This window comes from Malaclemys terrapin, chromosome 6 (genome assembly GCF_027887155.1).
Source record: "Malaclemys terrapin pileata isolate rMalTer1 chromosome 6, rMalTer1.hap1, whole genome shotgun sequence".
Classification (NCBI taxonomy): Eukaryota; Metazoa; Chordata; order Testudines; family Emydidae; genus Malaclemys; species Malaclemys terrapin.
Window position 1 is genome coordinate 121,287,736 of NC_071510.1, and position 20,171 is coordinate 121,307,906.

At 43.0% G+C, this 20,171-nt stretch overlaps 1 protein-coding gene across 2 annotated transcripts in view; it reads left to right on the plus strand.

The window, feature by feature from the left end:
• LOXHD1 (lipoxygenase homology PLAT domains 1) overlaps positions 1-20,171 on the plus strand; it is a 289,678-nt gene that overhangs the window by 151,664 nt on the left and 117,843 nt on the right. For both annotated transcript variants that reach the window (XM_054031209.1, XM_054031208.1), the window contains 5 exons: positions 4,127-4,287; positions 11,351-11,427; positions 12,437-12,633; positions 13,028-13,220; positions 15,037-15,197. In XM_054031209.1, coding sequence (XP_053887184.1) covers positions 4,127-4,287; positions 11,351-11,427; positions 12,437-12,633; positions 13,028-13,220; positions 15,037-15,197 — 789 coding nt within the window. The remainder of the gene's footprint in view (positions 1-4,126; positions 4,288-11,350; positions 11,428-12,436; positions 12,634-13,027; positions 13,221-15,036; positions 15,198-20,171) is intronic.

Here is a 20,171-nt window from a genome sequence, read left to right on the forward strand (position 1 = left end):
CTTAAAACGTGCGACGGCTGGCAACTCGCTGAGCTCCTTTGGCAATGGGGTTGGGGGAATGTAGTTTCTAGGACTGTTTAAAACGTTGTCGATACCATCTTGAATCACAGGAGCTACATGTTGCACTGAGGCATAGGAGCAGCTGCAACCTCAGGAGATTCAGCTGCAAGCTTGGCACTGATACTCCTTGGGACAGTGGGGGTCAGTGGAAATCATGTGCATGGCAGAGGTGTCCTGATAGGTTTGAGTGGAGAGGGTTAGGTGAGGAGGATGGCAAGAAGGAGGAGTGCCCTTTGCTTGACAATGTCTGGATGTGCATGGTCTGGCCACCCCAGAAGAAAGACAGGAGGCAATGGATGTGGAGTACCTGGTAACCAATTGTACAGTGCAGGTCATCATCCTTTCCTTAATCATTTCCACATGATCCCCAACTAAGTCCCAGCTATCCTGCTGCTGGGACCCCGCCGCCCTCCTCTCATAAGAAGGGTAAGGGTGCTATAAAAGGCGGGTGGGTCCAGCTCCCCACTGTATGAGACACAGGAACCCCAATCCCCTCTTACTCAGCTCCCTTAAGGGACACTTTCCATCATATTCTTTTCCAATCTATTTCATCCGATAACCGTGGTCCCTTCCATACTGAATACCTGCCCTGGACATCCACCACAACTTTTACATACTCAGTGGCATTAGTTGCATGCCCCTGCTCCACCTCACATGGTCTCGGACCTGCTGTGGGGAAGGTGAGAAAACCCACCCTGCCTTGGCCAATCTGGCAGTGAGGAAAAAATTCCTTCCCAGCGCCCCAAGGAAAAGGGCAACTAGTGTAATGCCCACACTGGGTCAAGAGAGGGACTGGTCCTTTTGCTATGTGAGCCCAATGCAGGTAAAAAAGGGCCTCCCCAGGGCTGCATGGGATATAAATACCCCTGGCCTCCACTCTTCCGGTCAGCAGGAAGGGCAGAGCAGTTACCTTCTTCTGACCTGGCCCCAATTGCTTCCTACTCTTCCTGCCCATGCCTGTAAGCTTTTCCCTACCTCCTCACCCATTATAGGGGCAATGCCCCTTGTCTTTCAGCTAGCTGGACAAAGACTTTCCCCGCCCCCACCCACATGGAAGACTGCAGTGAGCACATTCATGTAAGGAAGCGACTCTTGTTTTGGTCTCTAGGCTGAACGTTGACTGTCGTGATGGTTTCCTGGAGAGGAAGAGTTCTAGGAAACTCGTCAGTCCTCCAAGAATGAAAGACAGACTTCCCCCATGATCTGATGTTGGGGAGAGCAGGCTATTTGGGCAGGGGTGGGAAGAGCAGAATGTTGCAGGTAAAAGTCAGAAATTCATTATAAGACCAAAAGGGACCATTTGTGAGAATCTAGTCTGACCTCCTGGTTAACACAGGCCGTAGAACTTCCCTGAATTAATTCCTGTTTGAACTAGAGCACCTCTTTTAGAAAAACATCCCATCTTGGTTTAAAAATTGCCCATGATGGAGAATCCACCACAACTTTTGGTAAGTTGTTCCAATGGTTAATTACCTTTCCTGTTAACATTTGCAGCTTATTTCTTCAATAAAATGTTTCCTCTGTATGCTTTATTCTCATTTCCACCCCACTCGCATTGCCACACCAAATTTTCATGTCTTATTCATGCAGTTATTTTCTTGTCAGAATATCATGTGTTTTTCTGTCCTCCCTGGAGGAGCGTGAAATGGCCAGGGATGGACACTGTGCACTGATTCTGTGCAAAGCATAGAATAATAGAAAGACTCAAAAGTAGCTAAGGCCAATGCATCGTTAACTAGCAAATAATGCACTGATCTGTCCCATGGGGTCAACCTACTTAATATGCATTCAATTGTGCCTAACACTTTAGATTTCTGGTTTTCAGTTTAAGCTGTTAAAAGCCAGGCATGCATCTCTAAGGGAAGAATTTGAGAATCTGATCAGAGAATCACTCAAATTCGCCATTTGTTTGTGGGTTTTTTTTAAGTCATTTTTAATTAAAAATTTTAAGTGGCAAGAAAATGTAAATAGGAAAGGTGAGATTTTCAAAATTGGCCATTTAAATTGTGACTGCAAAATACACATTCACAGATGGGACCTGATTTTACATTTCTAGAGCTTCCAAACTCCCACTGAAATTCTTAGACGTCACAGGGTGTTTTGGGGGCTCCCAGGATGCAGAACCGAGCCCTTATTGTGTCTACAAAACCTGTATTTGTGCACGCAGTTGGCATTTGCATGGCAGGATGCGTAGCTGTGCTTGAAAACTGTGTATGCAATTGCATATTTACTCATGCAAATGTGCATTTTGCAAGTGTAATATATGCACATACATATTTTTTCAGACCCTATTTATAGGCCCAGTTTTGAAAAGTAGGCCCAAAATGTAAGAAGAACTTAAAAAATATGGGATGATTTATTCCGGTAACAATGTAACAATTTTTTAAACTGGAGGAAAAGTTACCTCTTACCAAATAATAGCAAAGCAAGTCTCATTTTTCTGTTAGTTGGAAGCCTGCTTCTGTGGTGTTCCAAAATCATCATCATCTTAGTTCATTTCAGCCAGAAATATATTTTAAACACAGATAACTAGTTTCTGACTTATAAAAATGATTTGTATGGCAATTTGCATGAAATAAACAGTGGATAATAGCAAAAACAAATTTTTGAAATCCTGCTCGTGCTGTAATAGCAGCCAGATTATATAAACTAACCTGGGATGTATTGAAGAATAATTGTTCTTTTGGCAGGGTGAACTGAAAACTGGTGAGTGAAACAGAAAGATCTACAGGGCTTAACTCTGACCAAACAGAACTTGTCGTTCAAAAAAATGCACTAGTTTAAATAAATTTAATCAATCAATTAAAAATTAAAAATAAATAAAAAACAAATAAAAATAAGTAAAAATAAAAAGGTGCAAACCTCTAATGTAGATGCATTTAAACCAGTTTAACCCTAGCTTATATTAGTTTAGCTCAAGTGGGTAGTTTACTGATGTAAGCAAGGGTTAAACCAGTTTAGTTTGTATACATTAGCAGGTTGCACTGGTGTAATTTCATTGACTTAATTTATACCAGAGTATGGTAAGCGCTCATTTATTTACACCATTGTATGGTCAGTGAGCTCAGAATCAGGTCCAGCATAGCCAACTTCATTAAGTTAGGTCAGACCTGCTAGGTTTTGATCAGTGAATAGATATTTGTGAGTCTGATCCTGTGACCCTTTATTATGTACGTAATTTTTGCTTACACAAGCACACCCATTATTTTTAACACTTAAAAGTTCAGTAGTATGTTTTTGCTGCCTTTTTTTGAAAGGACAGTTTTGCTGAAAACTTTTAAAACATATTTTGAAAGTAGTGGCTGATATTTTTGTAATAATCTTTCTTGGTTGGGAAAATTTGTCACCCTCCTAACCCTCTGTCTGGGCATTAATGAAGACAGGCCACCAGCAGCAGCAAATTTGTGCTTTCTGTGGACAGAAGAGACAAATGCACCACAGCACTACGTTCCCTCCAATTTTCTCCTGCCTAACAAGGCATTAAAGCAAGGGGCACTTGTAATTGCATCAGGAGCATGGTAAACTACAGTGTGTATATGTCTGTCTAAGGTACTTATATAGCCCCCATTACTGGAGTATCTGAATACCTCACAATCTTTACATGTATTTAGCTTCAGAGTTCCCCCCTGGGGTGAGGAGGTACCATCTCAGTTTATAGTTGGAGAACTCAGGCAGAGAGAGACTAGGTGATTTACCCTAGCTCCCCCAGGAAGTCTGAGGCAGAGTAGAGAACGGAACGTGGGTTTCCCAGGTCCCAGGCCAACACCCTTAGAACTGGACCATCTTTCCTCCCTACTAGGATGAGGTATGAGACTATGGGTAGGAGTAAGCACCCAAAAGCTCTGGCCGCCGTTGCTTTATCAATCCCACCCGATGAGGCTAGCACAGATGTTCTGGTTTATTCTTTGGTAGATGAACTTGAACTTAATCCATTCACCTGCTTCTGAGGGATCTTCTACATCCTGCAGCTCTGGGATTGGTTTGATCGCAGTAATAAATGCTTGTGTTTATTTTGTTTCTTAGGAGCCATGTTGCCTAATCTTGTTTCTTTTTCTCTCTGCCAAAGGCTGATGAGTTCTACATTGAAGCTGTGACTCTGAAGCAGGTGAGGAGGGTGAGGATAGGGCATGATGGCAAAGGAGGAAGCAGTGGCTGGTACCTTGACAAAGTGATAGTGAGGGAAGAAGGGCAGCCAGAAAATCAGGCTGTGGAATTCCCATGCTACAGGTACTGGAAATGATGCTCTCAAATTATGCCTTTATTTATTGATTTGTCACACTTTCAAGAGCCTAATTACTGTTCAGGGCTGGAATCTTCTGAGCTCATCTAAATCCTGCCAGATAATTTGTTTGCTTGGCCTGAAAGCAAAATGTGTGGATTGGGAGATTAAGTATAATATTGCCCTCTCCTACTAAATAGGCAGCAATCTGAAGAATAAACTTTACAGTAATTAACCCAGTGGTGCTGAGGATTTCCCAGAGACAAAATGCCACCTTCCAATGATGAAACCAATGTTAATTCAACTTGCTGGTGCAGGAACACTCTCATTGTTATTGAAGCCACCTAGTTTTGTTGCAGATGTGGAGCCTTCTTCTGCCCTCACATGCATGTCCCATGGTCCTGAGAGCTGTGGCATGCTAGTCTCTTGTTGGGAGTATGCAAAATCAATAAGATGCTGTCATGAAAGCTCACCACTTGAACGGAAGTGCATATTGCACAAGGGCGGGTGGGGATCGTAGAGAAAAGGGCCGTGACTGTGCCATTCAGGCAAGTTACACATGTATTCTTCTCTTTCCTCAAGACAATAAGTGGCTGAAAAGAAGGTGCTGTAGTTGAAGCTTCCCTTGGAGAAGTTATAGCTAGCACTCATTTTCACATCCTACACACAAGTGCTAACCAGTATCTGCCGCAAGGTGAAAGGTGTAAATAATCAATAGCTAGGTGAAAACACAACAGACACAGCTTTAACATAGACACCTGGGTCCTTCAAATCCCACCTTTCTGTGCAGAGGATTTCATGCTTTGCAGGGTGAATTCCACTGAATAACAATGAATTGCTGTTTTAAAAAAAATAAGGCGCTCTCTTCCCACAGGACTGGTAGAATTGTATATACTAATCTGATTATTCTCAAATTGCCAACAAATGTAAATCCACTGGGTCTGATTCTGATCTCATGTCAGTATAACCAGCAATTACTCCCCAGAAGTGAGTGTAAAACAATGTGAGCTCAGAATTAGACCCACTGAATTACTAAAGCCACATCACATAATGGAGAGCAGAGCCAACTTGCCAGTGATGTAGAATTTGACATGAGATGCAACATCACGTTCATTGTGAAAATTGGTCAAGTTTCCAAATTATAACCTCCTTAATCACAAAATAAACCAATCATGTTATGATGTTGCCACTTTTTAATACCCATTTAATAAGTTAACACACAATATGGTAACCAGACAGGCATTGACTTGGACATGAAATGTCCACATTGAGAACTGTTATGCTGAGTATCTTCAGAGAGCCTCACAAGTCTAGCCATGTGATACATCTAGCTCACATTAATGACTACTTCTGAATAACCTCATGACTGAAGCCACTTAGTTAATGGCCTTCATCCACCATGGGGTGAAGATCCTGTTCTAGTAAGGTTACAGTAAAGCACTTGGCCCACCATCCAGTTGTGATAGAAAATATTTCATTGCCCATTTAAAACAACAACTATAAACAAGAGGCTGGAAATTAAGACCTGACTGTAGAATATCCAGTTTGCATATTCAGCCTTCACATCATTGGATTCTGCTCTTCGTGTGTTTTCCATGATCTGTTGTCCAAGTGAGACCATTGTCACTCATGTGGGTTGTTTTGCTGTCCTTGTGCCACCATTATCCGTTCCTCTCAGATGGAAATGGTCACATGACTGACAGAGTGGGAGTGAGTGGAGCACTGTTCCTATCACTGCCTCTGGTGCCTGCGTCTTCTGCAGGATCATGAGAAAGTGGAGCAGAATGACAGTCTACAGTTGTCGTGGAGGCTGGAGGTATCTGTAGGCAAAGGTGCTCACTCACTGCATCCTCCATAGGAATGAATAAACTTGTCCATGACCTGCAGCGTTTGGATGCTTCCACTCCTGCTGGCCAGGGATACCTCCAATTCCCTTGCTGCTCTGGATATCATTCAGAGGGGCCTGCTCCTCCAGGATACAGATACTTCTAGAAACTTGGCTAGGAGGAGCAGCCCTTCCTTAGTGAGCCAAGGCAAGCATGTGGTAGTGAGAGGTTAGAGACTACAATTCAGAAAGCCCAGGGGAAGCATCTGTCTCAGTCAATCTGTTGCCAGCTGGTGGATATGTTGTTGTACCCATCACCCTTCTCTTCTGTGGCCTGATCACCTTCAATTGTTACTATAGCACATTGACAAAGTCCAGGGGAAATAATTTTCTTTCTGCTGTTACTTAGGACTGGTCCAAGGACATGCGCTGAGCTCAGCTGCTTCTGCTGTGATCCAGCGCAGCCAGAGCACAAAATACTTTCTCCCAACAGGAACAGATCATACTGGGGCAGAAAATGCTAAACTTTCTCCCACCGGTCTGGATGCACTGAGATATAGGATATAATTCCATTGCGGGGTGTTGGTTACACAGCTCTCATGATTTCTGATGCCAGAAGGACATCAACATGGATTTCCCATCCACGTAACGCACTGAAGTCTGTTTTGTTCTTCTCATTTATATGCGTAAACATGTGGCTAAGATTTTTTTAAATTTAAAAGCTTTTAACAATAAGCATTTATGTAGCACTGGAGGAACATCCACTAATTAAATCACAACAGTCCTACAAGAAGTATTAGCAAACTGAGGTACAGAGAAACTAAATGGATTAACAGTGAGTTTGCGGCAGAGCCAGGAATAGAATCCCGGAGTAATGTCTCCCAGTCCTGTGCTTTAAACTACCAAAATAGTTGCTGTGAAAAAAATGTAATGGCTCATAGTTATTCTCAGAGTCAGTGCATTAAAAATGCTCCTTTGAAGTACATTTCCAAGAGCTCTGTGTAAGCTCAAAAGCTTGTCTCTCACACCAACAGAAGTTGGTCCAATAAACGATATTACCTCACCCATCTTGTGTCTCTAATATCTGAGTGTTCTTTGCAGAGTGCTAGCTCATCATTCAGATGCCTTGAAATCTTTTATGACTTTCTGACATTAGAATAATTCAGATTTTTTCAAAGTGAATCACTGAACCATTCAGTGCAATGACTGAATCCATCTGTATATTATAAGTACTTTACAGTTTGGATGCTATAAACATAAATAGTGCTAACAATAAAAAGGATAGATGAAAGGGTTGAATAAAATAAAAACCACCTTTCCCACCCAAACCTAGAACCGAACCTATTTTGAGGATCAAAGCTTAGGGGTTTTATTTTTTGTTTTCATTGTGGGGCTCAGTGCAAAGCCAGGAACGGAGGAGCTGACAGCCAGTAATATCCCTGGCAGAAATTAAATGGAAATCAAAGACAGCCCAATCTCATGTTAGGCCAGGTCCTCAGCTGGTGTAAATCATTATACCACCATTGAAATGATTTTATACCGGCTGGGAATATGGCTTGATATTTCTAGCTCAGCTTTGCAGACCCAAGAAATCTGAATATTTGTGATAAGCTTTGGATAAGTGTCCAAACCTGACCCGAATCTTTGAACTTCCTGTGGTTTTCACATCATTGTGCGTTTTGTAAATATTTGTGCAATATGGGATTACAGAACACATCATTTTAGTCTGATAGAGTGTGTGCAACTCAGAGTGGTACCAGAGTGAGGTATGTGTATGTTAGAAATATCTAGACAGATGTATATAAATTACCTAGGGATTATTGATGATTTTACATTGCAAACCAAATGCTTCTACAAGTACTTTGTACAACAAGTACTTTGGCTGTTAGGTCGAATGAATGCTATTTTAAATGGCCTGATGTGTTTAGAATGTGTTGATCCATTAGTGCCATAACCTAGTTGACATCATTGTAAACCTCGTTCATTATACATAGAGTTCTTTTGCCCCTCCGAATTTTTGCAAACCTTGCTGCTGAGCATGGGAGGCATCTTGAGCTTGACGTACAAGGAACAAATATATAGATTCAAGTGCTTTATGACGTTCCATTGTGACTTCCGTGGAACAACATTCAAATGGCACGTTGTGAAGAAAAGGAGAAACAAGAATGTGTTTCAAATCAAAATCACTCATCTCTCATTATTCACAAGTCTTCATCTTGCGCTGCTTGAAGGGATGGTGTCTTTGCCACAGCCTGCTGTTCTCTTGGCTAACACAAGATTGGGCAATGGTAGCTGCCTTAAGTCATTTCTCTTGGTAGTCTATCCCCATCTTACTTTTCACCAGCCCGTAGCAAGCTTTCCACACATGATTTAAACTCTTCCTTGCCTCTTCATCAGTAGCCCCCGGCAAAGAGCGAAGCTCTTCTCCGGAGAAGTCTTCCTTCATAAATTCCCTTGCAGCACTCCCTTCTCCACCAAGGAAGCAGTTAATATTTGCTCTTCTGCACCCAAAGCCCTGTTTCTTGTGGAAGACATTTTGATTCTCTCACCTTGGCTCAGGAGGTGTCCTTGGATTCACTCCATATTGGGTGATTGCACCAGCAACAGCAAAGGATACAAAAACAACCACATATACACCAGCAATGGAAGAAGCAGCTTCCAAGATGACTGATGCTAGATTAGTACAAAAAGCAACTGGCATAAAGTTGGCCATCTCAGGGGCTTCTCTCGTCCTGAAGGGCATTCTGAATTTAGAGGATTGTGGGGTGGGCAGAAATTAAGTTCTGTTTTCTGGCGGTACCCCATTTAAGTTCCATGTATGCAGAGGCATCTTGACTTTTGTGATGACTTAATCCCCTAGTTGTTGGATACCTGTCCAAGGATGGGACCCCTGAATCATCAAGGACTACACGACATACAGGTACTAAGGATCAGTTGCAACAGGTAAAAAAACCCCAAACCCACAACTAATACAAAGACTTCCTTCCATAAAACACATGTTCTGAGACGCTCTTCATTTGTCCTCCGTACTCTCCACGCTTGGCTCCAATTCTTTACATCAATCTCTCATTCTCCAACACAGATAGCTGTGCTTCTATAACCCTACAGTCCCTCTCACTCACCACCGAGGGCGAACATTGCACCTGATAACCTACCACAGTGTTAAACTGATGTTTCTTCATGCTGATATAATTACCGCTAAACCTCTCCAACACACATGGCCACATGTTTTACAGAGTGAAAGGGAAGAATACTGGGTAGTTTACATACCCGACAACCAACAAAAGATTAGTGGGGAGACTGGGGTGGGGGAATGGCATTACATGTGTCTCTTTTCTGCATGCTTCCGTGCACTTAATATTGTTGCAACATCCTGGTGGCTATTTCATGTTCCCCTTATGAATTCTGGCCTACAGAATATTCCTGGTGCTCTTGCCAACTCTGAGTTTTGCTTCATGTTTGGAGTTCCTGCATACTGCTGTTTCTTCTGCATAGCACCTGTGCTGATATTATTTCTGTGTGCAGGGATGGGAGGAAGGAGATTCTAACTCTTTTTTTTTTCAGATGGAGGACATTAGAACCTGAGAAATTAAAAAAAATAAATAAATAGCAAAACTGGTGGGAAAGGGAGTTGGTGGTTCCGGATTTGGCTCCGGATCCCTTCACCTCTAGGTCACCATTCAAATCCAGGTGGTTGTGACTTTGAAGCTGTTACAGCTTGATGACCGTTTGGCCTATGAGAAATGAGAAGATGGCCTCATTCTAATTGTTAGTTGACGTTTGTTCACATTCCTAAACCACTGCCTCATGGGCTTCCTTGTAATGGCAGTCTCAGCAGCAAGGCTGAAGATTGACTATGATGGAAACTAAACTCCCCCCTCCCTTTGTGTCATGGGTAAGGATGGAGCACGTTGACGGAGGACAGCGTGGGGAAACTTGCGCTGCTTCTGCCCTGCACTTGTTCAGTGGCTAAAGAGGACTTCAGCCTCCAGGGCTGTCAATCTGGCACTTCTCAACAGCACTGTCGGCCCTTTGAAAAGTGCTTTATGCAAAACAATTAATGTTGTTGTCGTTTCCCCCCCCCCCAACCTTTCTAGTTTTGGAAATCATTATCAAACTCCTTTCTCTACCAGGGTTTTAAATAATCTTGGTGAAATGTCCAAAGTTTCTCCCTTGTTTTTTGTTCACCCCAATTTGTTCAAAACAGTATTTTTAGCTGCAGGGATGAAGCAGAGTAGAAAAATGAGCTGGGTAATTCAGAACATTAGTATAGCTCTTTTGTGAAATCAGCTCTGATTACCTGATGCTAGATGGTTGAAAAGGCCAGCTTAGACCTGTGTGGGACCAATGAATCTAGAATGATACTTTTAACAACATCTAACACTTTGAAATAATTTGTGCTACAATCTTCTGATCAGGGAAGTGCAAATCTCTGTGAATACCACACCTGTATTGAAATGATTATGATATTTTTTTTCCTTTTGGCTGTAATTTCTTCCTCCTTGGGGTTAAAGGAAACAGCTCTTCCTTTTAAGTTTAAGTTTGAGTCCACAGTTCTATTTGCAACAGATGTCTCTCCTTAATTAGCCTAATGATTTGCTGTTACATGAATGATGTGATGCAAATATATTCCTCCCTCCCTCCTGTGTTAGCACTCAAGGGTGAAGCATGCTACTTCCACAGCACATCCGGCTCTGGAATCAAGAGGCAAGGTCCAATAATATAATTCAGCTCTTGTCTGGTGAAGGAGAAGTGTTTCCTGGTTACCCATAGACAGCATAGGATGAAAAGCTAAAGGAATCGGCAGTCATAAGAAAAGATGTCAATAGCCTTATCTGATATTATTGTCAGAATAAAAGACAATAAGAATTTCCAGATAATGGGCAAGATTTTCAAAAGGCCCAGCCTCCCGGTTTGCAGGAGTGATTTGTATCTGCTGAATTTACACCTTCTATTTAAATGCAAATGTGAGTCACAATAGATGCACCTCTACCTGTGTTTCAAATGGAAGATGGACCTTTTGAAAATATTAGCTCTTCGAGAATTTAGACTAATGTGTGACTGCTGCAGGGTTAGATCACACTCATGAGAACTAGGTCTCGTCTTCTTCACAGATGAATAGCCACCTAAAAATGTCACTTTATCTACACAGTGTTACTTTTTGTTACATGTTATATTTGTCTGGACCTTAAAAACCCCGAATGTGGTAAATATTAGGAGATAACTTACTTTTATTTGCAAACCAGATGGCTTGACAAAAATGAGGATGATGGTCAGATTGTTCGAGAGTTAGTACCGGCTGGGGATTCACCGATCCTGAAAAGTGAGTTTGGTCTGGGATAAAGAAGGCTTTGGGTTGGGCTATTTATTTATTGTTAAATCAATGGGAAAACTACAATATTTATACCAATAACATCCAAGAAATGTGTGCTGAGCCATATGGGGGGAATCTGTGATCTTTAAATCCTAGTTTATGAATGGGATTAATTCACCTACAAGAGGATGACCGCCACATTTTTGTGTAATGGAAAGAACTTTTAAAAAATTTTAAGAATGACTTGTTTTGTATGACTAGAGATTGGATCCTTAAACATTTGCCTTCTGTGCAGAGTGAATTCCATTGAATGACACTGAATTTCAGCCAATCAAAAATAAAATAAAATAAAAAAGACAAAGATGACAACCCTCCCTTATAGGGATTTTAAGGCACCAGGAGTGTAATTTCTTAAAACATTGCTAAATGAGAACAAGAACATAGCTCTTAGTAATTATTTGGCATGCGAAAATAAATAAATAAATAAATAAATAGAGAGTGGCTAAAATCAAACTGTAGGCATAACAGATGAGGCATAAGATGACAACCCTCCCTTATAGGGATTTTAAGGCACCAGGAGTGTAATTTCTTAAAACATTGCTAAATGAGAACAAGAACATAGCTCTTAGTAATTATTTGGCATGCGAAAATAAATAAATAGAGAGTGGCTAAAATCAAACTGTAGGCATAAAAGTAGATAAAGCTACTTCAGTTTCTAACAAAGTTTCCTTTTTCATGTTTTGGTAATAATCTAACCCTGTGGGTCTGTCATCAGACATTCTCAGTCCATTTATATATCTGTTAGAGTTTTCACCACTTGTACAGCTGGTGAACACATCTCATAGGTTTATGAGCTCCTTCCAGTCTGCTCCTCTGGGCAAGCCTCTGATGAAAATGTTTCCAAGTCTCTCTGATTCATGCTTGTGCTCTGTTCTAATTTGCAGCAAGCTTCAATGATTCAGGATGAACTTTGGCAGTGCATCATGTGTCTGTGTTGTGTACATTAATATCTCTTTAGATGTCAGCTATCACATCAGTGTGAAGACAGGAGATGTTCCTGGAGCCAGCTCAGATTCTAAAGTTTTTATCAAACTATATGGTGAAAAGGCAAACACCAGCAAGGAGCCTCTGTTAGTTTCTGATAATGACCTAGGCAATTACTTTGAACGTGGGCGAGTGGATGAGTTTATTTTAGAGACACTGGATATTGGAAAGGTAAGACTTAATCACAAGTGGGTCAGTATTTTATGCCAGTGATTTGTGTAATAATCAGCACAGTACTAAGGGAACTGCTGCACTGTAAGAGAATCTGACCTTTGGACAAAACGTTACAAACCACCTTTTCAAATAGGCTGCTACAATTGCAACTAGGGATTTTTCTTAGATACTGGTTTGCACATGTAAGGGAATGTTTCCACATGCAGTGTGGCTCTCTGCATGTCCAACTTGCATGTTTAAGGGCACATTGTATGTTCACAAGCCGATACATATAGAAAAGGTTTGCATGCACACAGTGAAAGAACAGAACGTACCGGGGAAGTAGATTTTTATTTTATTAAGTAAATGCCTTCCTTGTTCCCCTTGCCCCTTTTTGCTTTTTCTTTTCAAGATCAACCGACTTCTGATTGGACATGATAATGTAGGGCTCCGATCTGGTTGGTTCCTCGCTAGTGTCCAGATCACAGTTCCTGTCCATGGAAGGCAGTACATGTTCCCATGCAACCGATGGCTGGACAAAGACGAGGCTGATGGGAAGGTGGAGGTGGAGCTCTACCCAAGTGAGATTGTGTCCATTGAGAAATGTGAGGGAGCAAAGCGTTTGTTGTTATTATTATTATTATTTATTATCCGTATTATCGTAGTGTCTAAAAGGCCCAGAGATGAAGCAGGACCCCATTGTACAAACCCAGAAAAGACAGTCTCTGCCCCAGTGAGCTTACAATCTATGTATAAGACAAGAGAAAACAGATGGATACAGACATAGACAAGGAAACCATGATACAATATTGGTCAGCATGACAGGCAGTGGTAGCAGCACACTGTGAAAGTAAATGGTAAAGCCCTGTTGCGGTGCTCATTTACAATCAGATGAGGAAAAAAATGAAAAAACACGAGGAAAAAACACTGTAGGGTTTATTCTTGCATGGACAGGGATATTGCTGAGATGATGTAGTAAGTTGCCTCCATCTCTGACTTCTGAGATTCTAGGAAGAACCGGGGCTATGGCCAGGCTCAGTGCAGTCAGACACTGGGTTTCCCTGGCTGCAACATCAAACCATCTCTTTGCTGACCTGCAGCTCCCATGCTGTTCCAGAGCGGCATCCTCACACAGCTCTTCCAGTTCATTACAGTCTTGACTTGCAACAGCATCTGAATTTCCAGTCCCTAGTTGCTCTTGAGAGAAGTTTTATGATAGATACGAAAGAAGATCCAGTCTGGTTTTGACTGACATTGGTACATTAATTTTCATTTCGAACCAAGATTAAAAGTTGACCTCGTGTCCCAAGGAGGAAAAATGTAGTGCATTTCCCCATGGCTCCACATAGCTCCCTCCCCACTACTATATTATGGAGAGGCTCTAACCTCTCCATAGTTAATGTTGCAATGAGGTTCCATTTTTAAGGCCCTATTTTAGTAGCCCTCTAACTTTGAGTTGGGAGATTCACTTGACCTGACAAGCCAGTGGTCTGATGGAAAATATTTTTATCATCTGCTACTGGACCGGGTCAGACTACTTTTCTTGAGTGAAAGGAAATTCAGGATCTGGTAAATGACTCCTCTTGCATTCTCAACCAAAGTATTCCCCTTCAGGGAAATGTATATAGGTCCGTTGTCCAAATGGGGTAACAGCAACAGCGTTTCTGAACGACTGGCCAAGAGTCCATATGGGAAGTCTGTGGGTGGTAGACGTTTGGGGTATGTCTATGTTGCAGCTGGGAACAAGCCTCCCAACCTGGATAGACAGACTTGCACTAGCTCCATTTGAACTAGTGGGCTAAAAATAGCAGTGTGGATGTTGAGGAGAGGGAGCCTGAGTCCAAGGTCGCCTGACCCCATAGGTCTGAGCTCGGGCAGCTGATCCAAGCCACTGCGCAGGATGCAACATCCACACTGATACTTTTAGCCTGCTAGCTCAAACAAAGCTAGAGTGAATTTTTCTACCTGGGGAGGCATGCACCCAGCTGCAGTGTAGACATGCCCATATTGTATCCACTAGATCATTCAGACTGATCTCTGAGTTTGGCTACTTGTAAAATTAGAACATTAGACAAATGATAATGTTTAGCTAGCGTTTGGAGTAGATTTTTAAAGCTATATTATTAGACACATTTTTCAGGTGGCTTTACCAAAGCAGAATGTGTCAGAGACATTTCTGGGAGATACCCTAGCCTATTGAGATAGATAGGCATTGGCTATTGCCTATTGAGACAGGCATTGGCTGTGGAGCCATGAATTTTTTTATACATGATAAAAATATTCTCTGTGTATTATAGATAATTAATTTTCATCTCAAAGCAATTCTCTGCATTTCACCATTAGCAAACTCACCCCAGAATTAAACTAAGGAACTTTGTGGTATTAATTCCTCCATTACATTTATTTTTTCTTTTGGAATAGTGGTAAATTATGAGGTGTCTTTAGTTACGGGGGACGTGCGGGCAGCAGGCACCAATGCAAATGTCTTCATGCAGCTTTATGGCGAGACTGGCAAAAGTGAGTTGATCACCTTGAAAAGCAGGTCAAACAACTTTGAGAGGGGAGCAACCGATATTTTTAAGGTACGATGAAGGCAGCAGCCTTTACTGTTTATCTGAAGGGAAAGAAATGAGAACCAAAATAATGTATTTTTAACAAAATGGCAATGCACATTCACTTTTCAACATTCCTGCTCGATTGGCTTTTGCACATCATGAAAAATAGACTAGTCTCCCTTTCAGGTTTCCATGCACTAGTATTTAGGATGCAGGCACTGTAGAAGAAAAGAAATATTCATTTTAGCTTTGCAAAACATTTGTAAACCTATATCTTGGCCTTGATCTAGTGGCATTATCCCTTATGTTTTAATTAAGCTTTTGTATTTAATCGAAAAAGCATGCATGACATATTGTCATGCTTACTTTAGAATGTGCCGTTAGTTACACATGGCACTTGTGATAGAGATACACATTATTGGCTCAACCCTGCCAATCCTTGCTACTGGAATTACTACTCTTTGTTCCGTAGGAAAGAGTACTCAGATTGTGCTAATAGTGCTAGGGGTGATGCAGAGCCATGTCACCCCATGAAGCCTGCTGCTTTTAAGGGGTGCATCATATGCTTTTCTGTACTTTATCTGTTGAAGGTGCTAACAGTACCCTCCTACCATAGTATCTGAGCACCTTATGATGTCTCTACTGTATTCTTCCCTGACCCCTCCCCACCAGGGTTTGGAAGGGCAGTGCTATTATCCCTATTTGCAGATGGAGAACTGAGGCCCAGAGAGACTAAATGACTTGCTAAGGCCACACGGTAAGTCCAGTGGAGAAGAGAATTGAACTTGGGCCATCTGAGTACTAGGCAAGTGCCCCACTGGGTCTCTGTCAACCTGGGCCTGGCAACCAAAGAGTTAGTGCAGGAACTGCTGGCAAATGCTGATTGGCTGCCTCATAACACCTGGGAGAATAAAAGAGCGGAGGGGCGGGGCAGCTGCCAGAGGAGCAAGGTGGTTAGAGAAAGAAGGTCCTGCCAGCAAGCTGGTGAGAAGCCTCCCCTGAGTGACAACAACCCAAAGAAGGGCAGATCAGAGGCACAGGCTGCAGAAGCCTACAGACCCAAGAGAGGAAGGAAGGAGCTCAACAGGGGAATTGTTGAGAACTGATTCTGCCTGCCTGGGGTCAGGGCCCTGAGCTGGAATCCAGTGGAGTGGGTGACCCGGGTTCCCCTACCTACCTCTGAACAGAGATTTAAGAACCAAAGGGGGTTCCAGGCCTCTTGAGGACAAGGACCAGATAACCTTTGCCAAACATAAGGGGAAGGGGGCAGGTACGCTCCAGTGGGACAAAATTAATGTCCTTGCCTCTAGAATAGGTCAATAGAGATTCAGACAAGAAGGGCGGACTGACCACCTCGTTGGTCTGAGCAGACTCTGTGCAGTGCCCTGTCTGGCCAAAGGGGGTGCTGACACAGTGGGGCACTGTCCACAGGAGGTCAGAGCAACTCAGTCACAGCCCCTGTGCTATTCTGAGCACAAGGCGGCAATTCAGTGCAGTCCTGAAACAGGCCATGCAATGGAGGGCTAACACTTTTTAAAGGAAGTAAATAAGAACACTTAGGAAGTCCTGGATAATTAATGACTTATTTATGCCTCTCATAAGAGGGAGGCAGCATGGTCCACTGGATACTGCAAGGCGATCAGTCAGGAATAGGCTGATGTGTGTGCTGTCTCTTTAAGTCTATTGAAGGAAGCCGGGCAGAAGAGAGGGGTAGGTGGGGAAGGGTCTAGGCACAAGTCCTATCGTGAAGTGGAATGAGGGATAAAATGTTTGCTTTGTTCTAATAAAGTTCCCTGTTAAGTGTTGAGAAACTGACTTGTTCAGTGATTCTTTACCATTGTCACATTATGCCTAGTACTTTTCCTCAGTAGATCTCAGAGCACTTTATAAAGGTTGGTGTCATTATCCCCATGTTACAGATGGGGAGATGTAGGCACAGAGAGGTTAAAGTGATTTCCTAAGGTCACCCAGTGGCAGAGCTGGAAATAGAACCCAGGTGTCCTGGGTCTGAGGCCAGTGCTCTATCCACGAGGTCACACTGCCCCCGTAAGATAGAGATATGCATTCCTTTCCACACTGCCTTGCTTTGTGCGTTTGCACGGCTCCGTTAACCTCTCTCGGCCTCCATTTCTTCATCTGCAAAACAGGGACAACTTCTTTGAGTGTTTGGAGGTCCTTGAATGACCAGCACTTTATAAATACACCTCTACCCCGATATAACGCTGTCCTCGGGAGCCAAAAAATCTTACCGTGTTATAGGTGAAACCGCGAACTTGCTTTGATCTGCCGGAGTGCGCAGCCCCCTCTCCTCCCCCCCCGGAGCACTGCTTTACCACGTTATATCTGAATTCGTGTTATATCGGGTCGCGTTATATCGGGGTAGAGTTGTACTTATCGTTTGTTATAGAGACAAGGGCGATGAGGTAATATCTTTTATAAGACCAACTTCTGCTGGTGAAAGAGACAGGCTTTTGAGCTATACAGAGTTCTTCTTCAGGTTAACATATTTCACGGGTTAACTACTTAAACGAAACATTCTGTCTTCCATTCTGAGTTCATTCCCCAGACCTGAAGAAGAACTCTGTATAAGCTCAAAAGCTTGTCTCTCAGCAGCAGAAGCTGGTCCTATAAAAGATATTACCTCACCCACCTTGTCTTTCTAATATCCTGGGACCAACACAGCTACAACAACACTGCATATATAATTTGTTATAACGTTTCAAATACCAGCTGTACATTCATCTGTTTCTAAAGTAAATGAGCTTCCCCTGACATATTAAATCTTACAGATTTTTATAAATCTTCTATGTAGATCGCTCTATTTACATAGCCATGATTGTTTCCTATTAAATGCTTACACAATTTGGAAGCCTTAAGTTTAATGTGTTATCCATTTTCTGCAGTTTTCCAAGTACACAAGGTAGAAGTTTGAAGCATTAGGAGATGAAGGATCTCTATCTTTCCCAGTATTAATATTTACAGGAAGATATGGGAAAGAATAAGACTGTATGAGCTACATGTTAATGAGACAATGCTATCAGCTACAGACAGGGAATGCTGGATGCACATGAGCTGGGAAAAGAGAGACACTTTTCTCTGTGCTGGGATAGGTGGATCGATTTCATTTTCCTGATAAACATCTCTTTTGCAATTGATTATTGTTTTAATCTGATAAAAATGCTTCTAGGCTGAAGTCTTCTATACTAAAAGGACAAATTAAAGCCTGAAAAAGAAAATATTCACAGGGTTCATAGCATATAAACTACATATCAACACAAAAACCCACCATAACTAAAAGTGTCATTGGTAATGGGGCCACCACGCTGAGAAACACTTTCTAATGTTGTGGTTCTCAAACTTTTTGGGCTCATAACCCATTTATAAACCTTGATGGCCTGTTGTAACCCAGAGATCCCCAAGACACCCCAGATCTGATGCCCTCCCACCTCCCTGCAGAGGTTCATCCAGGGGTGGTGGACTTGGAGCTAAAATTTTGAGATATGATCAACCAGATGTGAACTCCGCGAGCCTCTGGGGGGAGGATTAGCAAACCGAGACTCCCCCCCCCCAATACAGCTTCCCCATATGGCCCATGGGGACAGAAGGTGAAGTGTGGGGGGGAATTTGGGGGCCTGGAGGTGAAATGGGGAGATTGAGGTCCTGGCAGTGTAATAAGGAAGGAAATGGGGGCTGAGGGAAGGCAATGGAGGCAGAGGTGGCCAGGGGAGGAACAAAGAGCCAAAACACCCTCAAAAAACACACAGCCCCGTGTGGGTAGAGGGGTGATGAGGATTTGGGGCTGTGGGGGTAAAATGGGGTGGTTTGGGGCAGAAGGGGCCAGGGGTGCAGTGGGGAAATAGCTGGGGGCCAGGATAGGTGGTATGACAGAGGGGGTGTTTGCCCGCTGTGGGGGGATATATATCGGGGGACCAGTACTTACTGGAGAATGTGTTATTTGTGACCCAAAGCAGCAAGTTGCTCTTCCCCATGTCTGTGGGAAGAAGGGGCAGGTCAGGGGGAGCAGCAAGGATCCTCAAAATCCCTGCCCCCCGGCATATCCCAGAGTGACCTGCTGCATCCAATGCAAACAGACACCAACCACTCCCTCCCAGCCCCGTCCCGTGAAGATCACTGGGTTCGGCTTCCCACACTGGGTGTTACAACCTCTGCAGTTGCAGCTCTGTTCAGATTTGGCCCCCTCTTCCTGACAGGGGGCCAGCCAGGCCAAATTTGTGTGAATGGAATTACGACCTGGCGCAGGAGATCGCAATCCCATTCTCTCAAATTTGTCCTGGTCGGCCCCCCCGTCTTCTTGACAAAGGGGTGACTGTGTGAAACCTGAGCAGTGCTGTGACCCCGTGCACCAGGTCGCAACATCCGGAGGGGGAGCTGAGCCCAGCCAGCCCTGCAAGGCTTTGACACATTCTGGTGGCCCAATTTTGGGTCACAACTCAGAGGCTGAGAAACCCTGTTCTAGTAGGGCAAGTGACTAAATAATGTGGGCAAATAGTCTAAAACAATAAGGTGCCCATTCTTCATATCTGCTTTACTGACTAGAGAGACCTGCTCCTTCTCCCCCTGTATAGCCTCCATCACTGTGGTGTCAGAGGATGCTACGATCTTAATGGAGTTTACCATCGCAGCACCCCTGTGAGGTAGGGAACTGTTATGCGAAACTGAGGCACAGGATAGCTTACATTACTTGCCCAAGGTCACACAGGAAATTTGTGGCAGAGGTAGGAATTGAACCAAGTCTCTTGAGTGCTAGGTCAGTGTCCTTACCACTAGAACAGTCTTCCACTTTGGTTTACCATACTGCATCGCTAATATTTATTTAAGGAGTGCCATATGTATATACAGCATTTTACTGATCACCCAACACCCCACCCACCAAAAAAAAACAAAAAAAAACAACCAAGGTGCACACCTTAAGAAGCTTGCAGACTGATAGAGAGGAATACAATAGTCAGCCCAATAATTTAACAAAGGCACAGCGACAAT